The sequence below is a fragment of the Trichoplusia ni genome, chromosome 9 (assembly GCF_003590095.1).
Source record: "Trichoplusia ni isolate ovarian cell line Hi5 chromosome 9, tn1, whole genome shotgun sequence".
Taxonomy (NCBI): domain Eukaryota; kingdom Metazoa; phylum Arthropoda; class Insecta; order Lepidoptera; family Noctuidae; genus Trichoplusia; species Trichoplusia ni.
The window spans coordinates 772,052-798,706 of record NC_039486.1 but is presented as its reverse complement, the minus strand read 5'-3'; the positions used below and the strand labels follow the sequence as shown (position 1 = coordinate 798,706).

The 26,655-nt window shown below is 34.4% G+C and overlaps 3 protein-coding genes across 3 annotated transcripts in view; 1 reads left to right on the top strand and 2 right to left on the bottom strand.

The window, feature by feature from the left end:
* Positions 1–10,012, bottom strand: part of LOC113497455 (protein croquemort-like) — a 28,251-nt gene extending 18,239 nt beyond the window's left edge. The window contains exons 1-3 of the mRNA XM_026877010.1: positions 9,805–10,012; positions 5,957–6,096; positions 4,143–4,322 (exon numbers count right to left, since the gene is read on the bottom strand). Of these exons, the coding sequence (XP_026732811.1) occupies positions 4,143–4,322; positions 5,957–6,073 (297 nt within the window). The 5' untranslated portion in view covers positions 6,074–6,096; positions 9,805–10,012. The remainder of the gene's footprint in view (positions 1–4,142; positions 4,323–5,956; positions 6,097–9,804) is intronic.
* Positions 10,013–10,902: 890 nt separating this feature from the next.
* LOC113497453 (stress-induced-phosphoprotein 1) lies at positions 10,903–16,654 on the bottom strand. The gene is made up of 7 exons (XM_026877007.1): positions 16,463–16,654; positions 15,936–16,385; positions 14,952–15,417; positions 12,734–12,934; positions 12,276–12,472; positions 11,918–12,043; positions 10,903–11,653 (listed from the first exon to the last, which is right to left on the bottom strand). The coding sequence occupies exons 1-7, from the start codon at positions 16,469–16,471 to the stop codon at positions 11,474–11,476; spliced, it is 1,629 nt and encodes a 542-aa protein (XP_026732808.1). The 5' UTR covers positions 16,472–16,654; the 3' UTR covers positions 10,903–11,473.
* A 526-nt stretch (positions 16,655–17,180) lies between these two features.
* Positions 17,181–26,153, top strand: LOC113497312 (protein mothers against dpp). The gene is made up of 3 exons (XM_026876812.1): positions 17,181–17,673; positions 20,157–20,318; positions 20,397–26,153. Exons 1-3 carry the CDS (start codon positions 17,566–17,568, stop codon positions 21,393–21,395), a joined length of 1,269 nt encoding a protein of 422 aa, XP_026732613.1. The 5' UTR covers positions 17,181–17,565; the 3' UTR covers positions 21,396–26,153.
* Positions 26,154–26,655: the final 502 nt, after the last annotated feature.

Below are 26,655 nucleotides of genomic sequence, written 5' to 3'. Positions count from 1 at the left end.
CATTGACCCGACCGGGGATCGAACCCGGAACCTCAGAGCTAGCGACACCGTGAAACCGGTGCGTACGCCACTCGACCACGGAGGTCGTCAAAACATAATTTACAGTAATGACTTCATTCAATTTAAACTCTGCAGAATCGACAGAATGAATTGTGAAAGAATCAATATGAAGTCATAAATTAGATAGGAGACGTTTAACATAAATAACAGCAGTCATTCCTTATCTACACTCTGTTTTATTTTTACCAAACGATATTCCGCACTAGGAAACACATTTCCTGGGTTGCGGGGAATTTTATAAACAACCAACTGTCCCGGCAAACGTTGTTTTGCCATACAAATGATTTTAGGAAAAAATAGGGGTGTGAAAAATAGATGTTGTCCGATTTTCAGACCTACCCAATATGCACATAAAATTTCATTAGAATTCGTAGAATTCGTCGAACCGTTTCGGAGGAGTTCAATGACGCACACTGTGACTCGACACACGACGACAATTTTATATATTAGATAACATAAAACACAGAAATCATACAGACAAGGAATAAGCGTCTTCAGGTGTATCCCAGGTGGGGATCGAGTCTGCACCTCTTCGCATAGTGATCATTGGCGTGTAACTTAGCTTTCACGTTGATTCAGAAATACGATGACAGTGTATAAGAATACGAGCTGATATTCGTCATACTGCTGGGCACAGACCTCTTCCCTTACAGGAAAGGGTTGATCAATAATCACGACGCTAGCTCACTTTGCGCGATTTCAGATTCCAGCATTTGGAATCCAGGTTTCCTCACGATATTTGAACTCACCGTTTGTCATTGGGATCATACTGACCAAACGGTTATGGAAGAATATAGAATAAAAATAGCTTTGAAAAATTCACATTTGAAATACTTAGTATCTATAGCACAATATGGTGACCAGTTCCAATCAACAACACCCATAATCATAAAAACGATAGACGAAAACGAAAACATTGGTCACGTTCAATGCGACGTGTTTGTTTAGGAATTTTTAAAACGTTTGCTATCAACTGTGCTATCATTATTATTATCTGTCGTATTATAAATATAATCCGTGCACTTGTAGGCTCAGTGACTGTAGTACGTATAATTTCATTGACTTAATCTATTCGAGAACTTTGTTTTATGTGCAAGTTTTTGCGTGGCCCAAGGTTGCCGTACCAAAGGCCTGTTGGATTTGTGGGAGTAACACGAATCGCTCAAGACTTGCCGGGGCATCTCTCTCCTCAATAACAACCTTCTTAGTTTAATCAGAGTTTTTAGGCCCGAAAGATTTCATAGTACAGTTTGGTACTGGAATGTTTTTTTGAAAGAAGATTGATAATTTTGACGAGACTTATTTAGGTAAGCTCGCTGGGTAAACTAATACGGAAGAGCTGGTCAAAATGCTGAATTTGTTAGAGATCCTGGGAGGATATTTGAGGCTTTACGTGTCTAAGCTCTGGCTAAACCAGTTCGGTTAAAAAAAAATCTTAGAACCACATGATGGCTTTATCAATTAAAAACTCGGCTTAAGGTCACTAACGCCCATAAATTAATTAATTATTTGCAAATTGCAACGCCAAGGCCTGTTGGTTTGGCTATATAAATTAGATGTCCATCTATCTTTATACGGTAGCTTAGCGATTAGCGCGTGTAGCCAGGAATAGCAGGTTCGAGTCCTGTGTGAGCTTTGATTTTTTCATAGTCTTCAGTATTTGTATTTAATGCCTAAAAATAAATAACACTATCGTTTCTGAATTTAATTAAATATCTTTTATTTTTTCACAAGAAAGGACATCTTCGGCATTAGAATAAATAAACATTCTCCAAATCAATAGAATTGGCAAATCTTACGCACAATGTAATCGTCATACTCTTATGTCATACGACCTTCCCAATAGCTTCGTCATATACAGCATATTTAGATAAAGCACTACTATTGTTGATTCTAGATCCATTTAGAATATTATAACTATTATCACCTATATCGCTTGTTCATTATCAATAATTTTTATAATACCAATTACATTCCTGGGTTTTATTTCCATAATCTTTTGAAGTTGAGATAGGTTATTTTTGATAAGATTTCTTCGTCATTTTCCGTATATATTAATTGTTCTTTTACTTAGTTCAGCCGTTTTTGTTTAGCCACTTAAATGGAGCCTGATCTGTTTGGGTAAAGGGAGAAAATGCGCTATGCCGAGTATTGAGCTGTTCTTTGTGTTGCCTGTTTTATATCCCACTGCTGGGCAAAAGCCCTTTCTCTTCCATCATGACCAGTATATTCCCAAATGTCGAATCCACGTTTCTATCACCCTTGGTTCACGCCTTACATTCTTGCTTGGCAATTATTATTTATGAAACTGTTATGAGATAGCTGTCAGTATTAGCAGCTGATAAGTTGATAAACTGATAGTCAGAATTAAACATTCATCGTGACGTTCTTATGCTGAACATAATATATTTTTGGACTCTGTAAGCCTTAAAGATGGCTTTTGCTGCTTAATCAGACTATACTAATTTGGACGCTAAAAAATGTTATTATTTATTCATAGCTATTTGTAGGTGTCCGATACTTAAACCAAAAAGACTATACACAATTGGATTTAAGTGGAGAGCCATGGAACGTGCCGTGTTCGGTAACAAATTGCAAAAGCAGTAGGTAGTAGGGTTATTTACGGCTGATGATGATGATCTGTAGGTATAGTTAAAGTTCACAATATTATCATCTGCTGCTATAGGTATAATTTCAGATTTAATCATGAGCTGACATTAAAGCACATGTTTAAGAATAACTATCAGAAGTGGCTAACCTCTTATCTAAGAATAACGCCGTTCCTTTCGCGTGAATATCGTTATCGCGACAAAAAAGTTTTCGGAATCCAAACTTATTCTGAACAACTTTTTATTAGGTTAGGTATGTATGAGATAACATTCAGGGAAATTTCCTCGTCTTCTGAATTGTCATTTATGCAAACCTCATTTATCAATTATTAATTATAATCCTTTCGTTAATCAGCTTATACTTCGGAAGCTTTAAGTAGGTAGGTATGTTTGTTAATCTTTGGTTTTAGGCTTTCTTCCATAACAACATGATGTACTTGTGCATTTACGATTGTGTCAAGAATATTGGAATCTGAGTCACTTGCTTTTGTACGACTTTGATTGGTGCTTATAATCTCAGAAATGTATCGTAAGAATGTAAAACTAAAAATGGATCCGATCTGAGAAATATTTAAGCATACTTATCATCCTTCGATGGGCAGAGGAGGGGAACGAAAACTGTTCAACCAAAAAAAGTAGCTAATAAGCCCAATAATGCAATAAAGTTAATTATGTTCCTGTGCTGGAAAGTCTGTTTCCATATAATTTATTCCATTTCATTCTTATAATAACATCGATTCTTACATCAACTATACCAAAAGGTATTCTTCAGCGTCTACCTAACACAATATTATTGTAAGCAGAGGAAAGGCGCAAAATGTGTTGTTCAGTGACGTAATGTTTACAGGTGGCGTCGCGCACTGGTAACTACTAATAACATGCATAGGATGTTACGTGAACGCTATTGTAGTAACTACTGCTCGAGTTGGAAATAATAGAACTAAACGAGACAAAGGTGAAGATCTTTTTCTGATGTCTAGACAGCGAGATGAGAGAGCGTGCTGGTGAGAACTTGTTAAGTAATACTTAAATGATAAAACAGTTTACTCGTAGTTCATTTTTCGGCCCGACTAGTTTCGGACCTTACCGGAGTAGGTACATAATCATAAGCCGACGTTTGGTGGGGTCGTTTGCTCATGAGGAAGTATGAATCATTCTGACTTATTACATTGTTCGATTACCCCATTTAAAGCACTTAGGATCCGTTGACCATCTTTCAACGATTCCTAATAATTTAGAGTATTACCTAACTTGAGTATAACGGTTCTCACTAAGAATTTATGATTTCATTGACTTCAGTCAAAGTTGCATGTAAAGGGGAAAAAATAAAGACGCAACCCATCGTAAGTATAGCAAGATTTTTGCTCAGAGACCATGGAGTGTTCTTGGAGAAGCGGACCATTTTTAACAAAACCATAGCAAAGGACTTTAAGATTACGGATCATTAAATATCTAATACGTCATACAACTTACCTTGGCATGTGACTCTCGGTACACGTATGGTCCCATCTCCACGACCTTAATAGGTTCCCGCTTGCCAGCCAGCAGCTCGTTAACATTCGTGATGTTGAAGAAGTGGAACTCCAAGTACATGGGTATGGGCGTCTCCCGCCAAATCTCGAACGACATTGAGTCTTTTGAGACGACCATCATCTGAAACAAAATGTTTTTTTTTGGAGATTGGTCTTCTTCATCATTAAAGCTGTTATCTTTAATGCTATTGTTTTTGGATACGTTGTATTTACTTTTCTAGTAAAGTGTAAGGTGTAGCTCATTGATAATACAATAACGTGATTGAGGATTGACTATTGCGCATCAATAGCCACTGGAATAAAAAGGCATATTTGGGAGACAGTTTCCAATTATAAAAAAAACAATAGATATTATGAGGTAAGGATTTGTTTTATTCTCAGACCCAGCAGAATTCTGCCACTATTTTCTTTTCGTTATATATATATATATATATATATACATATATATATATATTTTTAATGTAATATTTCCCATTTGCATATGACATGTATTGTTATCAGCGAGCTGGGGTTTACCTGTATTTGTAGTTAGCTATCTCAAAACGTTAGCAATAACTGATCTGACTGATCATTTATCTAAATTACAGTATGTACGTCATAGGCGCGCAGGAAATTGCCTACAACTACCATGTCAAATGATTGCAATGCTTTTACGTGAGGGAGTTTGACGTGTCTATTTGTCTGCCTGCGGCATCAGCGCTCCCAAAAGGATTTAGCCATTTCTATTAAGTTTTTTTCTCGTAAAGGTGACTTATGTGCGATTTTTCTTGTAAATTTTTGATCGAAATAGGAGCCGTCTTAAAGTTGTGGGGAATGTCTGCAAATACAGTCGAGTGCAATTAAAGTGCACTGAAGTAGAATATTGATGACATAATCGACAGTATTTTTAGCGTGTGAAGGGGAAAATTGAGACTGATCCTATGTATTATTAAGAGAAAAATAGTAAAGTATGTACTTATAAAACAATGTTCACAATAGAAGAAAAACATGGATAAAAACTACGATCTGGATAGAAGTACTACTACAATGCAAGCACACATACTCAGGAGTATATACTCCTACTTAATGACGTTCCTACCTACTCATATGACTAATTAACATTATCAATAAAAACATTTATCACATAATTAGTTAATTTAATACTATCCGTCCAAGAATTTATCTATCGGCTGCAAGGGATTACTGTTTCTGGGCTACATTTTCGTTTGTATTTGATTATTATGGCCATATTATATGCAGATGATGAACAAGTCAAATATTAACCAGACAATTGATGGATTTTTGGACACATGACTTCACATGAGAAATGAATCATGGGGAATAATCTACCTAAGGACAGACATGTTAAGAGATATAGAAGATTTTGTCCAATTCTTGTCTGAAGTGCGGATGTGATCAGGGGTGGGTTTTTTTTTTTTGTTTTCAATCGTCGCGTGAACCCAAGACTCTAGTGGTAAAGTATCAAATAATTTTACATATAGGAACATAAATTCACATCTGTGACATTATTAAAATATTTTTTAATTTATTTATCAAATTTTTCACGGTTTACCATGTCACACTGACAATCATGTTCCCTAGGCCATTATTAATACACTAAGTAGTCCTAAGAGTGATCTCATACACGCTACTGTTTATGTCCGTCTATTAGATTTTTTTTCGGCCGACAAGTTTTGCCATAGACCTGATCAGAATAATAATGTAGACGTACAAATTCATTAATATTAAGTCAAATTGTTTCAAAAAAATGCTCACCTTTTGCAGCTGTGTTGAGAAGATCAGTGGCCAGAATATGGCCATAATTGCACCGAGCACGACGGTGACGGAGCCACATCCCATCAGAACACCGCTTTTCACGTTTGGCGACACCATTGTAAATTGTGTTTAATTATTACCTGTGAAAAAAAAATATAAGGCTGGAGATATTATCGGTGGTTGGATCAGTTTTCATGTGCTTTAGGGCTTTAGGTTTAATTTTCTGACGAGGACTACCTAGGTAAATGCACACATTAATATTTTCGTTGGGACATTAGCAAAAGCGATGCAATAGGAGAAAAAAGTTTACGAAAAAAAGCGCATAAAGGTTTGTTTGGAACTGATGAAGTGTGGCAATCGTATGATTAAATTGTGTTAGAGTTTGAGTTGAGTTTAACAACTTTTTTGACTTCTCACAAAGACCAAAAAAGAAACCTGCCGATTTGAGAAATAAAACCTTTGTGGATTCAGTTCAAAAATTAAAAAATCATAACATATTACGATCACTTCCATATTAATTACTATGAAATGACGAAAACATTTTGTATTATTTTCCTATATCGATACGGTATCTTATCATACCAATCATTTCGTAGATACGGGGTTATTTGCACGAACATTAGGTACCTGCACATAACCGAAACCTAGACTAGGATTATCTACGGTCCTAGTCTGGTGACCTGACTCGTACATTAGGGTTCACAATTTCAAAGGCTGAACGCAGATACTCATCTTACTCACTTGCAACAAGGTGTATTATCGTATGGCATTAAATGGCAAGGGTTACAAAAGGAGTTAAACAAGAAGAAGGAACGTTTGGCGTGCGTAAGTTTAAAATAGGAGGAGGTACTTTATTGCATCTTTTTTTAACTGCCGTATTTCTGGGAGGTAAATTATTCATTCAGGATATTTTTTTCATTCTGAAAGAGGTTGACCTTTCTTTATTAACTCTACGAACGCAATATTGCAGATATCGTAAAGTTTTAAACAAGAATCAAGAATCAACATCTTAGCGAGTAGGTATGTGACACTACTAAATACCTACTCCTTACAAGTTAGAAGACATTCTGTTAGGTCATGCATCACAAACAGTGTTGTAGTAGAAATCTTAACGTAGCCAAGGTGCACAGGGTCCTAGTCATTTCTTATATAGGCCTTGCACACTACTTGGTAGGGAAATAGGTACCTGTAAATACTTATTGTATCTATAATTAATTTATGGCACAATTTCATGCGCAGAGAAGAAAGGTCCGGGCCTTTTTACAGACGTACAAGAAGAGGCCTTATCAAAAAGTTTTGGCTAAGATGTGATAGGGCATCCACCCTTGCTGTATAGATCAGGCATGGACGATCCCTACTAGCTAGTAGCTAACCCGCCAGACGTTGTTCTGTCATGTAAGTTATTCCTGAAAAGGGACGCGACAGACAACAATTTCTCTATGAAAACAAATATATAGAGGAATTCAATAACAATCTTTATGACACGAAATTTTTGTACATCTTCGTTCTTTATCTGTGTTCTAGTTTTGTTAGTTCCAGTTTTTGACCTAGTACTACCAAACTGAAAAGATCTTGCGATCATTATGACCCACCTACAGTTAGAAACAAAGGTTCATGAACAAAATTAGAATTACAGAGAAGGTGGCCAATACAATATTTTTAAACTTTTAATTCGTATTTTTTGTACATTATCAGTAATGCCTACTTATAAAAAATGTACTGTAATAGGCATTTTTTACTATAGTATTTTGTGATTGCGTATTAAACTTCTTTTTATGACTTTAGGATTCAGTTTTATGGACTTGATTTTTCAAAGATAAAGTTAAAGAATTTGCAATTTTATCTAGTACCTACGTAATAATGAAACCAGTATTTTGTTTTTTTTAGAAATATATTTGTCTATTTTCGCGAGAAAAATTATTGATAAAAATAGAGACCAAAAAAAATATTTGACAGATAAATGAAGCATGTTCCTATATAGATAAACTTTTAGAACTGACCTCATATAATATGGAACAAGGGCAGAGAGAAGTGTAACTTACCTATTCATAAACAGATAATGAATAAATTTGGGATTTTTTAAAAGACATATTTAGGGGCATACATATCATCTAATACATAAGGACATATGAAGATTATGAGTAATGTACTCAAGATATAACCAGAACAAAGTCAATTACCAATCATTTTCAACATAAACATCATTTCTAACTAATTCTAATACATTAATTCGCTTCTAATCCGAACATTTGAATTAATCTCAGTAAAACTGATTTAGATTATATTAGTAGATAATTAGTATTACATACGTCCGCATGTAAGTACAAGACTTAAACAGTATTTTATCTGAATTGCTTAAATGATATATTAATATAAGTATGTGATTAAAAATTTAGGCATAATTTTATTTGCATGCACGCAATATCTTGGATTATTAATTATTTATTATAGATAAATGTTAGGCCTGCCATAATCCATTACTTTTTTACGCTTTCATTATTGGAATTTTTTATAACGAATCTATAAAATTTTTCACAATTCCCCAGAAAAGGGAATGTTATAATTTCAGTAATCAAGTGTGCTTTAAGTCACTATAACTTGTGAATACTAACACTGATTTTATGCATGGGGTGTTACTTTTTGTTTGGCTCTTTTGCTTAAAGATCAAAGGATGGTTGACATAAGAAAATTTTATTTCAGTATAACTTCAAAAAGATGTAGCATGTTAAGATGAAAAGAATTTTACCAAGATCATTCATTGACACATGTACAGTAATATTAACACTGTTTAATACATATGCACTTATGCAGCCTTGTGTACTACACTATTCTACATATAAGCAACATTACATAAATGAATGACTTAGACCAATAATTAGGAACAATTCAAAGTTAATTACAATAGAAACAAAAACAACAGCATGCAGTAAAAAGGTGACTTATAATAATAGATGCAGACATTAATTAAAAATTTGAAAACAATAGTTTATTATGAAGAAACATTGCTATAAAATTATGTTTTATTGTTCAAATGTCAGTGATGTATAGGCAAAGATGTTCTCATGATTCATTTTTCAATAAATTGTCATTATCTACCTTCATACCTATCAAGACACACTTATGAGTACTATTTTTAGTTTTAGTTCCAACAATGTCTAGTTTTGTTGGACTTTGTATCAAATGGAAGATTGATTTTTTTTTCAATCTGTAACAGCTAAGCCATTGCCATTGCTGAAATGTTTGTTAAGTTTGGATTTTCACCTTTTAGTTTAGTGGGACAAAAAAAGGTTTAATTTTGGCCTTATGTTTACACAATTCAATCTCATACTGAAGACTACTTATACACATTGTAATATAAAAATAAGAACAAAAATTCGCCTCAAGAAATTCTCACCATAAGTTAGTAATTACAAGACAAATGACTTTTCACACAAATCTGACCTAGACCTACTCAACATTTATAATATAACTTTCAGTTTTAAATAAATCGCAAAACAATATATAATTATGTATGGACATGAGTAATGTGTTTGTGTGACATTAGCAAATGAAGTGGGTCATTAGATAAAAACGATAAAATGTTAAAGCTAAACAAAGTTTTGTTATTAAATACTTACAAAGAGAATATTGTCAATTAGCTTGTGCTTTTAATTCTTATAAAATACATACGCTATGTGAGAATAATAATGATAGTTTAATGTTTATCATTGTTCGTATTTTAAAAAGTTGGTAATTTTTTTAAACAAGCATTCAGGATTTGTTACTAATGCTTTTTTATTATTATTTAAAAAAAAATTGTCAATAAGTTGTGACTCTAAAGTAGTATAAGTATCCAGGACTTTACTTACGTTTTTGTAATATTTGTTTTTGTAAAATAATACTTCACAAAGCACTTATCCAATTACGATAATGAATGTGTATTCTTTAATGCTATCACTTATATACAATATAAAGTATGTACACCACTTCTACACATTTTAATGATTTGTTCGAAACCCCACAATAGCATTTAATTTAATTATAAAACGTAATAAATAATTAAACAAATTCACGTCCTCCTACACTGGAATGTTTTTAACTTCTGACAAAATGACAATTTAAAAATAAATAGACAGTTGTCACTGTCAAAATCATATGAACGATTTGACTTTAATCTTCAGTGTGGACAGCAAGCAGACAAATTTTTACTTTAAAAAAGTATTGATATTTTTAAGGTAATTCTAAGGCAGGATAAAATATAGCCTGTGGATATAGCGGATAATGCTCACAAGATCTGCGGCTTTGTAAAGATAAAAGAACATTAAAATCGATTCATCACATCTAAAAATCTGTCTACAAAGACTAATTTTAGTTTAAATTAACGAGTCTGTTGTAAATAACCATATTATTATATTCTAAGTCGGCTGTAAATACGAGTTCTATGTGTTTGGTACCTTGCGTCATTAAGTTCCTCTTGGTAGTCAAATATGTTGAGGGTGGTCTTTTTATTTCTGGTACGGTAAATTTCAATCGATTTTTATCTTAGACCTTCGCTCACTTTCGGGCCAGCATGTCAAAACTTAAGGTACGTCTGAGCATACGACAGTATAGCTCACACACCTTGTATATTTTGATAATTTATGGCCTGAGGTTTTCGGATGCAAGGGAAACTCTTGTTTATCTTAGTAGATTTAAAAGTTTCGCTATTTACCTTACCATTAATCTAAATAGAAGCTGCAAACCAAGCTGTTGCGGTGATTATCTTGGGCACACTTTAATGACAGACTTAGCACTTTGGCATTAATACTCGTCAGTGGGCTGATGCGCGCGGTTATGCCGAAGTTTCTTTTCATTTCCATAATACACCTTGTATTATGGTAAAGGAAATCATCATCATCATCATCAGCCCATATTTGCCCACAGCTGGACGAATATGTAATAAAGGAAATATAAAGAAAACACCATAATGCCTACATACTTCTTTATTGAATAAATTACAAAAATTGCTATTAATGTAAATCCTTCTTTCAGGCAGTATATCTGCATAAATATATTCTTCAAATTAAGTAGGTATGCTAAATAAAACCTAGAACCAAAAAAAGGCCAAACTGCAACAATCTTACTGTAAAAGCATACTTTGGAATGGTCCACAAGCCTACAATTTGAGACAAGCATAACAGTTATCGAGTAAAATCACAGTAAAAAAGCGATGACTTTTAAATTCCTAATTAAGTTCCTTTCAACATTTGGTAGGCGAAAATGCTTTCATCAGTTACTCAATCTCCATTTAAAAGTATCTGAGATAGGGGAGACTACACTTGCAGCTGAATCGATTAGAAAAACTAATTAAGTGCAGCTGGGATCGTGTTGACTTCAGAGTTCATAGATAACTTATATGGTGACACATTGTCTTTACTCGCACGTACGATTGGAGACGTTGCCAGCAACGAGATAAAACTACTAAAATCGTAGTTTTCCTACTCGATTCGGATACTTATTATTGATATACCACTAATCGCTAGACGAGGCATTCGTAAGCTAGTGTATGGCGATAAGGCCAGATTCTAACAGCTTCTGAATCTTAGCGGCGATATCTGGGTTCTTAAGATGGTCCTGTAAGGCTTGAGGGTCTTGCTGCATCTGTTCCAGGATGCAGCGCATTGCTGGGTCTCGCAAGATTTGTTGCACTTCTGGGTCGGCCATGGCGCGTTTGCGGACCTGTATAAGAAAAGACCATTAGTTTTGTGAAAACCATGTGTATTTCACAATTAAGACAATATATATTTGTCGGTCCCCCCTCCAACAATATCTAGAAAATAGATCGTTGACTTTAGGTCTTTATATAATGTTATACAGTTACTTCGAACTTTTAAAAAAAAGAGAAAAGACCATCACTACTGGTCGTCGATAAATGCCGCTCACGGGTGCGGACAAAAACAGTTACTCTATAAGAAATAAACTTTATTATCTAGCTAGACTCACCTCCTCTGGGTTGGAGTTAAGCTGCGTGGAGCAGGCGCGGTATCCCTCGAGCGCCTCCTGATTGCTGGGGTCCAGCTCCAGCGCCTTCTGGTAAGCGGTCAGCGCTTTCGAGTGCTGTTGCATGCCCTGTGGAACACAAAACGAGTTTGTATAAATAATAGAAACAAATAATCAGATCGAAGTTAAAAGAAAGATATTTTTTTAACCAATTAGTGCCCACTGCTAAGAAAGGCTCCTAATCTTCGTAAAAACAGAGGACACACTCGCGTGATGAAATGGATTGTCTCGGACTGACGTTCTTACTAGAAAAGCTCAAGAAAAAACAGTTTGGGAGTCGATTAGGGATGACGAAAATTACCTGAAGAATTTTCCCCTTCCGAATCCATCCCTTGATGAACTTAGGGTCGAGCTTGCAGCACTGGTCGCAGTCTTTGAGGCCGAGGTCGAAGGCGGCCAGCTTGGTGTAGCACGCCGCGCGGTTGGAGTACAGCTTCGGGTCGTCGGGATTGCGTTTGATGGCCTCCGTGTAGTGCTTTACCGCTGTGCTGTAGTCACCTGACAATTGTTAAAGATTGATATAGTCGATTAGTTAAAAAAAACGGAATGTGCACGTACACTTGGAAACTTTCAAAAGACATGCACAAAAAGACATCCAGAATGTGGTCACTGTTACTAACAGTTGTAATTGCAAACAGATTAGTAGTTTTCAGTCAGCAAATATTGTAAGTTTTCCTTGTTCATCACTATTGATGATGGTACCACAATTTCCAGTCCTGCTTAAGCAATGTATGTTAATTTTTTTAGTATTTAGCCTACCTTTCTTAAAGTAATCATTGCCCAGCTCCTTCTCCTGCTCCGCCTTGACGGGGTCTACGTAAGCCTTCTTCTCTTCTTCGGCGATCTGTTTCTCCACCTCACTGAGAAGAGTCTTGATCTCCGGTGTGCGGTGTTCAGACATTGACTTCTCGTAGTATGTTTTGGCTAGCTTCCACTGTTCCATCTTTTTGTATGCGTTGCCTGAAGATAAGTGGATATGAGAATACGAATATCGTGGTGGGAGAAAAAAGCTCCAAATACTGGAATCTGTAATCGTCAATCCGCAGCGACCAATGCTTAAACCGCCCCTACCTGGGAAGAGGCCTGTGCCCAGCAATAAACGGATATAGGCGGGTATTATAAGAATAAAACTCTACAAGAGGTCAAAAGATCGCAAACCAAAGCTGATAATGCTAAAAGATAGAAATCTAAACCACACATAAAACGATTCGTAGGTTATAACTCTAGGTAGGGGCTTGGTAAACGCGTGTACGTTAACCTAAAATGATAATTTGCATTACCTATTGCATAAAATAGGAATAATGACAAACAAGTGTACATTTCCTGACGATTCCTGTGGTTACTCCTGCAATATACGTTACAAAGGCAAGGGGTACCGTTACGGCACAGTTAAGTGGAGCTAGGCTCCTACTTGGCCTAAAGGCCTTTTCCCTATTATAAGTAAGTTCCAAGTTGATGTTGCGTAAATATATTTCCTATTTTCCACCGCAATTACTTCCCTTATCTGGGTTGAATGGCCATTGATAATTTGATAGTGATTTTGTAGAATCAAGATAACAGCACAGTAACAGTCAATCATAGCATCTACCAAACTATCTAAGAGTTATATTATAAGGTGATGTCAAATTAAAGCTTAATTTAATATTAAAAAGATATTACCGCTTTTACTTAACATAATAAGAATTATTGTATGTTTATTTAAAATATGTACAGTTGATTAAACAAAATTACTCTGAATTCAAATAATACGGAATACTTAATTTAATGAATTTATCTGATAAGGAAAAAAAAAACCTCAAAATCATTTATAACAAAGAATATCGCAAAAGATTGCGTGAATGAATAAACACTCAATAATCGGCAATTTATTCATGTAACCTTACCCAAGCCTGGCCCTGCTCAGGCTTATGACAAATATATAAAAAATAAAACTTAACAAATCCAATTACTGTATTTTAAAACATGGAGACAGGATATGCTTTTTCTTAAATATAGATTGTCCTCAATATTGTACTCCCTTATCAGGGTAATAAATAACTTGTAATAAATTTATTCTTCACAAAGAACAGATAAAAATAGTTTTGATTTAAAGGCATTGAACTTGCTGTTATATTATCTAACATGTCAATGCCTCATGATAGGTGTATTGTGTCTACAATAGTATGACTTGCAGGTAACTGTTAACCCGAGAGATTCGAGTGCTGTTTCAAGCAAATTGAGATAGTGTTGGTACTCTAGAACCCAACAGTAGCGAGAATTCGTGCGATCGACAACTTATAACGGCTAAACACTGTACCGCTACCCGATTTTGGTTTGGATCGATAATAACATTCCAGGACCAGATTGAGAATCAGATAATAAAACAGAAGCAAGAAGATTCGGAAATATGCAGGGTGAAAATTCAGTGACGTTTTTATGGATATATATAATGATCTTTAATATCAAAGTTGATGTAATGGGGTTGTCTTGTGTGGCAAATTCAACAATTGCCAATTTTGCATCATAAGTGATCATTGCTGTTTAGTTATGCAAAGAATCAGTTAGTGACTAATTAATATAAAATATGCAAAATATATCTGAAATAAAGTCTGCCAACAGGACAAAAAAGAATGATTCTGTGCAGGCTTTTAGAAAACTGTAGATCTAAAATGACTGTTTTTGATTTTGATAGACAGAAAACTCTCTATGTAACTATGTGTACAAAATTGTATATTATCAATTATATTAGCTTAGGCAAGTGACCACAGATAAGAAACCACAAAAATAAATAAGACAAAATGTGCTGCAAATTTGATATCACACAGTCTATTTCAAGACCAGAAAATGCAAATAATTAAGCACTACTTTGCTATGATGCTAAAATCAGTAATGTTTAAATGAAGAAATTATTGTTGTGTATAGCACTAAAGCCGCCCATAGTATAAGGACATTTTACTTTAATTAAACAAAAAAAAAAACAAATAGAAAAGTTACTTACCAATCCTAGTGAAGGCCTTGGCTATTAACTTAAAGTCGGCTCTATTTTCTCGGCCCACATCAATAGCCTTCTCACACTCCTTAATACATTTCTCATACTCCTTCTGCTCAAAGTACACGGCAGCCATGTTTGTGTAGAATGTGATGTCAGAGGGATCATGTTCCTTGGCCTTCTGATAGTGTTTGAGGGCATTCTCAAAGTCCTTCTTTTTGTAGCTATCGTTACCTAAGTCTTTTTCCTGTAGGGCTAGTCTTCTGTCTTGGGGGAGATCTTCATATTTGGGTTTCTCTGGTTCCTCCTTCTTTGGTGGTTCTTCTGCCTTCTTCTCAGGGGCTGGCTGGTCCACGTCCATGGGGACATTGAGGTCCAAGCCAAACATAATACCAATTGTGGTAGTGATTTTCTCCTCCTTCATTTTTGTAACTAGGTTTTGTACAGATACATCAAATGGATTTCTTGCAAGTTTCTGTGGGTTTGTTGAAAATCATATTTGCATTAGGCTGGTTACTCATTACAACTTTAAATTATACTTATGTACTATGGAATCCTTGCTTTGAATAATCCTTTAAAAAGCTTTCATTAATTAATTTTCTAAAACATGTGGTATTTAATTGTTGTGAAATATTTCCTTTATCTTTAGTTATGCAGGAATCAATGCAACATACTACATAAGAAATAACTTTTAACCAGATTTGTATTGGGCATAGAAAACTGGTATACAAACGAAGTGCACATGCTAACAAAGGAATTATCTAGATTTAAGTAAAATTAAAGGATGAGTCATATATTTAGTTTTAGAATTAATTGAATTTTCATATAAATTGGGCCCACTGAATATTCAATGTATTCATCATGAAGAGTTAATTTATACACAAAGTATAAAAGGTTATAAACTTTAACCCCAGTGATAATTGTGACCTAAATACAGAATCAGCCCTTTATAAAAATACAAGATATCTGTGAATAAATTGCCTATTAACTTACTTCAACCATTTTGACATATTCCGGATCATTCATCCATTCCTTTGTTTTAGGGTGCTCTCTGAGCTTTTCAAAGAGCTGTTCTGTCTTGACCTGCAGTTCAGCAGCTTGTTTCTTCACCTCGGCCAGTCCTGAGGCGAGCTGTTCATTACCGGGCTCCAGTTCCAGACCTTTTTCATAAGCTGCAATGGCTTCCTCATGCCGCCCTAAATATGCGAGAGCTGATCCCTTGCGAGAGTACCCTTTACTCCACGTAGGGTTCAGGGTAATAGTCTGGTCAGCATCGGCTAAAGCTGCAGTGTAGTTCTCGTCTTTAGCGTACGCTGCCGACCGGTTGCTATAGAGAACGTGGTTCTGCGGGTCTAAGGCAATAGCCTTTGTATAATACTTCACCGCTTCATCGAATTTACCCCAAGCTAATGCCTGGTTACCCTTCTCTTTTAATTGATACACCTAAAAATGATACCAATGTTCGATTTATGCTACTTCATTCAAAATTCTAATCATAAAGCATCGGTATAACCTCTCACCTGTTCCATGATTGTTTTCTGCTTACAATTGATAAAATCAAATAAACACTTGCAATAAAATGTTAACTTTTAAATACTGAGGGTTTTCTCTTCACAATGCTCAATAATTCACTAATTTGTTCGCAGAGCTCAAACAAGCAACACGAAGTCTAGAAATGACACTTCAAATTCGAGAAAATTCTCGCCAAAATGCGATAAAGAAAGACGTTCCAGGTTAGGTCTTGCAAAGTAACATGCTAAAAACAATTGCTGTTAAGAGATCTCTTTTTAGCTTGTTGTTTTTCGTATAGGCTATCTCTTTTTACCACATGTCCCATTGTTTTGAAGTCACGTTCCAATCCATGCAAATTTTAGTAAATCTTCGTAAAAGTTGCAACACTTGCAACGGTAGTAAAATAATTAATAATTTAATTCATTCCCCTAATTTCCTCTTTAGCTTCCTCACTTTATTGTGCGACAGTAGGTTGTAAAATATTGTAAATTGTATTTTTAATTTATTTTATGGATACTGTTACAAATAATGGAACTCTAGAAAAGTCGATGTTATTTAATTTAAAGTTTTTGTTTATTTTAAATTTCATTAGAAATATTCAATAGCTGATACTTTAAATTATGAATGAAAAGTTTATTAAACGCCAATTAAACTTTAATCTAGATTTAACCGAACTTCGACGTATTAAAAAAATTGACAATGCTAATTGCTGGCATCCCCACAATTATTTTTATCTGTGCATTGCAAAATGTCTTCTGAGCTGTCCTATGCTGCATAGCAAGTGTTTTATTTTATTTTTGCAGAGTTTTACAGTGTCTAAATCACACGACTTCTATTCACTATTAATTATAACGTTGTCTAACGTGTTAAGGTGTAAATGGAGCCCTGACAGGAGCGTAGTAGTGTCGTCATAAATCATTTAGTAGGACCGACGCTTGTCACGCTAATCATTATTTTGTAGTGTTCGTAATTGGTTCCTAGACGTTGTGGGGAATACCAAGTGGTGGTTGTGATCGATGGCGGCTTGATTGTTTCCGCGGTGTGATAGTTGGCGGGAGGCGCACTCCCGTAGTTAGGTGACTCATTCGCGGGCTGGTGCAAGTTGGTAACCATGGACACGGATGATGGCGAGTCCTCGAGCAGCGGGCCTATGTCGAGCCTGAACAGTCTGTTCTCGTTTACAAGTCCAGCCGTCAAGAAACTGTTGGGGTGGAAACAGGTATCGTGTACATGTTATCACTTAGGTCATGTTACTTTTTATGGCTCCATTCGATTTTAGAATGTTGTTTTAGATTCCATGCTAATCGCGGTGTTCTCTTATATGCTGTTGATATGGGGTTTCAAGCACCAGTTATTGCCCTATTTTCATAATACAGTTTTAAGTACATTTCCTTAGTACACAATTTAGTGCAAATAACATGCTAAAGACATGTCACCCCTTATGCCTATCTTTATAAAGGGATGCTTAAACTTGTGTGATTGAGAGACAATAGATAATACTTGAACACACATACACAAAAGTTAATTCTTTCTTAGACCTTGATCAGAGCTTAAATGCTACTTTATAGACTATTGCTACAAGTACTTAATTTTTTTCACATTTTAAAACATATCCTTTGAAAATAAAATAACAACCCATGTTTACACTAAGAGGTTGTAGAGAATGCCAATTTGTCTTTCAATTCTAGCTCTAAGAAATGATATCAGCCAAAGTTTATTCCTTACTTATCTCCCCCATGACATCCTAGTCTCCATTTTCTGATCATTATAATTGCCCTGAATTAATGTCAGTCATGTTAGTAAGCTTATTAATGTACTTATAGTTATTTTTTTGCCAGCCTTTGTGGCTTGGCAAAGGCCTCCATAGAAAAGAATCATACTTATTAATTACAAAATAATCTACTGTAAAACGGGGTGAATAGAGGGTTTTTTGGGGTGGATAGAAACAGAGTTTTTATTAAAATTTGGATGTTTAACTAGACAAAACATAAAGATTATACGCAAACTCACAAGTATTTCATAAAGTAAGTGTGTCTAAGCATTTTAATGTAAGAAAATATTCATGTAACCCCCTAAAAAACACTATTCTCTATTCACCCCTTGAAACTCTATTCACCCCGTTTTACTGTATGTAAAAATATGTTATTTGTAAATTAAGAGTACATCTTTTTAACATTTTATTGTGTCCGTAAAACCTGTCAAAGGTAAACTTATTATACTTTCGGTTTACATTTACTATAGTTCATAATCATATGTAAGTCCCATATACTTCAATATAAATTAAGTCAATTTCCCATTTGAAAAAGAGTATTCAAAAATGTTACTCTATGTACACTTGTATTTGCAAACTCAATTTCAGTCAACACATTAAAATAAAAAAGTGTATAATCATTAATCAGCATAAAAGTTACAAAACACGAAAAAAAAACAAAATGCAATTATTGGATATTGAAATACAGCTACAATATATTAATACTGTGTAAATCTGATTGTATGTCCTACCCCACTCATAAGTTGCAAGCTGGCCTAAGTTATTTTGTTTGGCAGTTTTACAAGATTCATATAAAATAAAAGCCCATACTCTCTCCTACTATGTATAGTGTATACCATACCTCCTTATTTCAAGTAAAGTAAAAAAGTGCATAGATAAAAAATAGGGTAAAGGGAATAACCCACCCATCCCTACAGTGGGTGGGTAATCCAGTGTGTGCCGGTTTAACCCGCCAGCTGAAAGCTTTCTTGAAGCAGTAAAAGTTATAAACAGTAGTTGTTATAACTGAATGAATCACCAACAGTCAACCAATTCCTAGTATTGTGATTCATTGTTTACCACATGCCAATGATATAGATATTTCTCATAATACAGGTAAATATTTTGAGGATAATTTTAGAATAAACTAGACATGAGTTTTGTCTAGAATTCTAAATATATAAATGTTTATTCATCTTTAAGTAAGTGTGTTATCCCTCATCAGAGGTCTTAGGCCCCTTAAACTCTGACACTAAGGACATTGACCAATTATAAACATCTTTTTTTATTTAGAGTAACCAAGAAAGTTTATACTGCTGCCAACATTGGAATAAAAACAATTTATAGGTAAAAGAAATATGGAAAAAGTGAACATGGTAAATTTTTGATAAAATATGCTAAAAAGTCATAGTTGTGTCGATAAATTCTATTTATTGTGCTCATTGAATAATAATAAACCTTTAATTCAGTCCATAATAAACAAAGTGTTTAACACAAACATAAAAATATAGATAAAAACATTACTATATCTTCAACAAAACCTTTAATTGTGATCATGAATAAAGAAAATAGAAGTCATTTCTTAAGGACATTGTTTCACGAAAATACCTAGTTCGTTTCCCACCCTTTAAGTAAAATTGCGTCTATTTTGATAATGCACTTAACTCAGTGCATGCATAATAAGACATGTCGAACAGCAAGCCCACATGTCTAGAATTAATAAACACTAGATTACTCATTGGCTGCGGAAAATATGTCGGAAGTCGAGAAAATATTGCCTATAAAGTATATTAAAAGTTTTATAAAGCTGTGCTCCTTCCGCGGCGATGTCTTAAAGCGGAAGCTAGTATTTAATATTTCTATCATGCATAGGCCAGAATTAATGAACTGTTAATGAACGACTATTTAAACATCGTATTAAGAAAAATACATTTACTCAATATTGTTTACAGGGTGATGAAGAAGAGAAATGGGCAGAGAAGGCAGTGGACAGTCTGGTGAAAAAGTTAAAGAAACGGAAAGGTGCCATAGAAGAACTAGAACGTGCACTCTCGTGTCCCGGCACACCTTCCAAGTGCGTTACGATACCTAGATCACTCGATGGAAGATTACAGGTAAGCATATTAATATAATCATGATGTAATAGATATGAAATCAGTCATACAACTAATTCTTTAACGTAAATATTTCAGGTATCACATCGTAAAGGCTTGCCTCACGTGATATACTGTCGCGTGTGGCGCTGGCCTGACCTCCAGAGCCACCATGAGTTAAAACCCTTGGAGATCTGCCAGTACCCCTTCAGCGCCAAACAAAAAGAAGTGTGTATTAACCCCTACCACTATAAGCGAGTCGAGAGCCCTGTCTTACCCCCCGTGCTCGTACCCAGACATTCAGAGTTCGCTCCTGGACACTCCTTGCTACCTTTCCAAAGGACGACTGAACCTTCCATGCCACACAATGTCTCGTACTCTGGGTCAGGGTTCCCACCGTCAGCTAGCTCAGAGCTCCCGGACACGCCACCCCCTGCCTACTCCCCACCTTCAGATGATTCAGAACCACCCGGGGAAGTGGCTCCAGTCTCCTATCAGGAGCCTCTATACTGGGCTTCGGTCGCTTACTACGAGCTAAATTGTCGTGTAGGCGAAGTATTCCATTGCAATTCACATTCTGTCGTCGTAGATGGCTTCACGGATCCCTCGAATAACAGCGACAGGTTCTGCTTGGGTCAGCTCAGTAATGTGAATAGAAATTCCACGATCGAAAACACGAGACGCCACATAGGGAAGGGAGTGCATCTGTACTACGTGGGTGGCGAAGTGTATGCGGAGTGTTTGTCGGACGCTGCGATTTTCGTCCAAAGCCGTAACTGCAATCATCATCACGGCTTCCATCCTTCTACTGTCTGCAAAATACCACCCGGTTGTTCGCTGAAGATCTTCAACAACAGAGAGTTCGCGCAGCTGCTGTCGCAGAGCGTGAACCACGGGTTCGAGGCGGTGTACGAGCTGACGAAGATGTGCACGATCCGCATGTCGTTCGTGAAGGGCTGGGGCGCGGAGTACCACCGGCAGGACGTGACGTCCACGCCGTGCTGGATCGAGATCCACCTGCACGGGCCGCTGCAGTGGCTCGACAAGGTGCTCACGCAGATGGGCTCGCCGCACAACGCCATCTCGTCCGTGTCCTAGCCGCCGCCGCCGCCGCCGCGACTGCACACCGCCCCCACCCTACCTTGGTATCTGGTTTTAAAATTCTTTAATCTCAAAAATCATTTCAACTGTTGCATTTTGTATTTTATACGAGACAAAATATTGTTAATAGATTTTTTTATGTTTTGTGTTGTAACAAGGCCCCAATTGGCATTTTATGATTATGCAGCTCAAAACCATGTGTCCAATTTATTGAATCGTATTTTTTAAGCGTAATGTAATGAACAAAGACATTAAGGTTTACTATAATACTTGTCAATATAATTTATGACGAGGTTAAAAACATATTGGTGTAAATAATGCTTAACGATTTATATTTTTGGTATTGCGAAGCACAAAAAATTATGTTTGCCATAAATCCGTTGGTATTGATGATATTATATGATTTAGCATGTTACTATAAATTTATAAATATATTATCATGATAAGACATTTTGTATCTAAGTTTTATAGACTTTATGAGGTCTTAAGGCATCTTCTTAAATTGTGGATTGTGTTTTAAATGCTTGACGTAACAAAAATATGTAAATATCTTTATCACTACAAAACTCCATTGATGATGTATACTTGAAGACATAAAATTGATAACTAGGTTGATGGGCTTCAGTAGAAAATGTTTTCTTTAATTATTTTTTTTCACATAAAGATATGAACTGTCAACTCCCATTTTAATGATCTATGTTTTAAGGAGATACTTTAAGAATCAATTAGCTTCGATTTAGTTGTAATGCAATTTTTATTTTATCTAACATTAAATATCATTAGTTTAGATTCAGGGCTTATTGTATAATATTTTACATCTAACTGTGGTTACAGAATTGTATAAAATAAATTATTTACTAACACCATTTAGTCTACCACATGTTTCAGTTAAAATAAGTAATATAGTATTTGAGTTCAGGGTTTTCCTCTGAACAGTCAGTAAATTTAGGACATACCATCCAATTAAGTGGCTAAAGGACAAATAGCCAAGTCATTGAACGCAACGTTTAGCCAAATAGTTGGATTTAGTTTAGTCATATCGTCAAAGACAAATTAACAATAAAACTCTAGTAATTTTTATATGTATTACTGATTGAAGACTGAAACAGATTATTGTAGATATTGTACATTAAGCCACTGATTCAAACAATATTATGTAGGAAAGATTATGTGTTCTTTATATTACAGTTATTGTAACTATTATATATGTGTCATATAAACTTTTTTCGACTCAACCCTTTTTAAATCGAGTTCTTTATAAAATGTGAGATGGAAGACAGACAAAAAAAAGGCCTACAGTGGTTTTTTAACAAAGAACTGTTGATTTATTATTTGAAGACATGTATAAATTGACTAATTGCTGCATATATGAAACAGGAACGTTCTTTTGATTTGTGATTAGAAAAAACTTTTACAAACAGTTGAGTCGAAAAAAGCATTATTTGTTTAATTAGTTTGTGCCATCATAAAGTCGAGTCTTCATTTATCATGTAAATTGTGAACAGAATGTTGCAATTTAGTTACATTAAGTTCTTAGTTATTTTATATTGTAAATGTTTATAAAAATATTAATTACCTAAAAGGAAATTTTGAAAAACAACCGGAAAGGAGTTCAATGCAACAAGTTTTTGATCAGACTAGTTTTAGGGAGAACAGCTGGTAAATATAATTAAATCAAACCAAATCATGGGACATGGACAGGTAAAGGAAAATGCGATTGATCTCAAAATATTAATAAGAAATGATTTAGTTCCTCAAAAAGAGCGACTGTTTCGTGTCCCTTAGTAGACCAATTGATAAAATTTATATATTTTCTAACGAGATGTTTCAGAGACTAACGCTAAATGAAATGTGCTAAAGACAAGACAAACTATTACGGATCAATCATGCTTTTTATTTTATCAACTTAATTAGTGCTAGGTAGATTTTTTGACCGGAAGAAAATATTATGTATCTTTATCGCAAAACGTACGGGTTTCTACAATACTGCTAAAATAATTCGATACCGTACGAATCAATTTACCTACTAGAATTATTTTTGCATGACCTGGTAACTAGCACTATTGAACTAAACAATGCTCTTATATTAACCGCAATCTTAACTGTTGAGGTTAACAAATAATATTTCAATTAAAAAGAGAACTTTTGATAATTATAATATGCTTTAAAGAAATTTAATGACAACTAACCTTATCCTTCAATAAAGATTCCTTATTATGTAATACCAGTATTTATATACGACGTAAACGGTAGTCTGTGTATGGGATCATACATTTTGTATGTCATCACATACATGACATTTTGTTGATAACCAGTGAATTTAAAACAGTTGTAATTTTGAGCGTAAGATGTAAGAATAATTTTCACGTTTGGCGCTGCATTTATGAATGATATAAATTGAATTAAAATGTTCTGTATGGTAATTACATGTGAATTTGTTAAAAAAAAACCTGTTGTAATTTGTAAATGATTGATTAGTGATCACAATACCATATTTATACACAAAAGAGACAGGTATTGCAAAGATATGAAATGTAATATATAGGATCAAATATGATCACATGATATTATACAATGAATAATGAATAAATAGTCTTTAAAGAAATAATGCAGCGTCATATTGATATATACATTTAATGAAACGTGTTGTAAAACCTTAATGGCCTCTTGAATGTGCCTAAAGCATGTATAACCGTCCACATTGATACATTGTAGTTGTATGGATTGTGTTTTTTAATCTAAATTGTATTTTTCATCATAGTACCTGAATGGTATTTTTTATAAATGTTTCTTATACATAAAGTGCAGACAATTAAAAAATAACTGACTTTTTAGTCAGGTTGAAGTTGGCTTGTTCAATCAAATTGTTTTTTAAACATGTTGACAAAGTTTGAGAATAGCAATGATAGTAAATTAAATACCACGTTCTTACTGAATATCCTATCATTTGAACATTTTAATGTTGCTTCAGTAGGACAGAAAGTTTTAAGTTTTAAGAGTGGTATGTACTTTAATAACAAGAGCATGTATTTTCAAAAATTGAATGACTGCTAATCTGTTATTGTCAATTTTTATAAGCGCTCAAGTATAGGACGAAAAAGACGACATTAATTAAAGAAAAAAACATTGACACAATCCATACAATTAAACTATTTGTAGTATACAAAATTATATGTATACATTCATATATTTGATTTACAAAACGTTATTTATATTTCACATGATATTGGCTTGTTGGTCATATACGCAATTTATATTTATATATAATAGTGCCTTTCAAATACCTTGACAAATGCCTTATTATTTTAATTATAACATGAAAATAGTATTCATATTATTATATGTATTTGGAATTACGATATTGCATTTTCTGTTTTAATATTTTTTAATTATTTGACCATATTTTTAATAGTAATTCGTAGACTAAATACCATTTTATGCCTTATTTTTTCGAAATCATATTATTATTCAGTGTTAAGTGAAAAGTGGGTGCGTTTCTCGAACATTCTATGGACATATTACATATGATTATATACTCACCTACTTTTTATTGTAAACGCTGTAAATATCTGTTATAAAAGTAGATACTTGTAAACTTATGCTGATGATATTACATTGTATATTTCATACTAATATTGATTGGATTGCACCCTATAGGTATTTTGCATTTTTTCTACATATTATTGTAATAAATTTTTAATATTACATGGTCTCTTACACATGATGTTTGAATTTACAATAATTGTGTTTTTTCATCCAGGTAACACCGTCACTGTTCCCTAACTCTACCAATAGAGGCGCTAGTGTGATCTACACTAGCACCCCTAGTGGTAGAGATCTGAACTAAATATATAAATTGATGGAAGAGGCGGTAAAAACCACCTATATTGTTACTTTATGTCCAATTAATTTGAAAAATTATATTGATTATGTATTTAAATCGTTTTTAACTTGAATATTATATTGATATTAATTTCGGTACGATCCAATCAATAGATACTAATGATGGTTATATGTGCGTATGATTTCGAGTGATCTTTGTCGCGTTAGAGTGAAATGTTAACTTGTACATAATGTTTTACGGCCGTGTGGTGATTGTTATGTCGTTTTGTTTTGATCTTTTGGATTTTACAGCTCATTATGTCCTTATCTGACACAGTAAATTGTACTCAAACAGCTCTGCATAAGGTGCAGTTTTCAATGACTTTATTCAAAAGATTTTTTTAATCTGAATAGAACTATTATACAGATGCGTTGTAAAGTCCTAAATATCAGCTTGTCTGTTGTTTTTGAGAGATTGCTATAAGTGTTGTGTTGTCGAATTTTGTATGGAATATGTTTGTGTGGAATTTACGGCTCCCCGTCCACTTTGGCGTAACGTGGAAAGTGAATCGCACAAAATATATTTTTTTCGGTATTTCCGCGATAGAAAGATTCTTTATAGGACTCACAAAGTGTGACCGTTTTTCGAATATAATATCAGAACAAACGGCTGACTGGTATCAATGAAAAGACCAAACCTTCATGTATGTTTTAGTTTAAATTGGAAGCAAGTATCATCACCCATTTCCACGTGTGAGGACTTCATGTCACGCCACAGTGGGTTTAGAGCTTTACGTACAAAATTGTGAATGTTTTCTTTCGCTCTATTACTGTAAGATAAGTAGGTGTAAACGCATAGAAGCCATTGTTTATGTAATTTTTAGTATATTTTTCTTTGTTTAGCAATTAATAAAGTTTCTTTTATTGATATAATTATTTTCTTTTATTTGATATACTGTTATTCCTTCTTTCATATTTTCGATCCCGATATGTTTTTTGCGTTATTCAATAAGCATGGATGAGGAGGCCGGTTGAGGGGCGAATCTTCGCCGAAACACATTTTTGTGCTATAGGAAATATATAGCTGGCAGCCAGTGGCAGCAAATAAAGAAAAAACAATTCGCTCCTTATATTTTCACTATGAGCTTCTCCGCTACAACAGAATGTTTATTAACAAGAGCAATAAAGTAACAGCGGGTTTGATACCCGCCTTGAATGTTTGTGAAAGCCACACGAAACAAGGATTAAACTCCTTGGTGCGGGACGTTTTCTTTGTAATGAATTGGAATGGAATAAATTGTTACTTGTTTCGGTTGTTAAATATTTAATGTTGTCTTAAATGTAGAACAGGTCAGCAGTTTTGCAAAATCAATAAAGTTGTTGTTTCTCGTCTAAATGTGTTTCTTCTGTTTTGTCATTTCCCATTGCATCGTCA

Excerpts from the sequence above, each read along its gene's own strand:
- LOC113497312 (XM_026876812.1), top strand. The coding sequence starts at position 17,566 with ATGGACACGGATGATGGCGAGTCCTCGAGCAGCGGGCCTATGTCGAGC. Across the intron at positions 17,674-20,156 it reads AACTGTTGGGGTGGAAACAG|GGTGATGAAGAAGAGAAATG; the intron begins GTATCGTGTACA and ends TATTGTTTACAG. Across the intron at positions 20,319-20,396 it reads CACTCGATGGAAGATTACAG|GTATCACATCGTAAAGGCTT; the intron begins GTAAGCATATTA and ends TAAATATTTCAG.
- LOC113497453 (XM_026877007.1), bottom strand. Across the intron at positions 12,044-12,275 it reads GGAAGGGGAAAATTCTTCAG|GGCATGCAACAGCACTCGAA; the intron begins GTAATTTTCGTC and ends TGTGTTCCACAG. Across the intron at positions 11,654-11,917 it reads TTAACTCCAACCCAGAGGAG|GTCCGCAAACGCGCCATGGC; the intron begins GTGAGTCTAGCT and ends TTTCTTATACAG.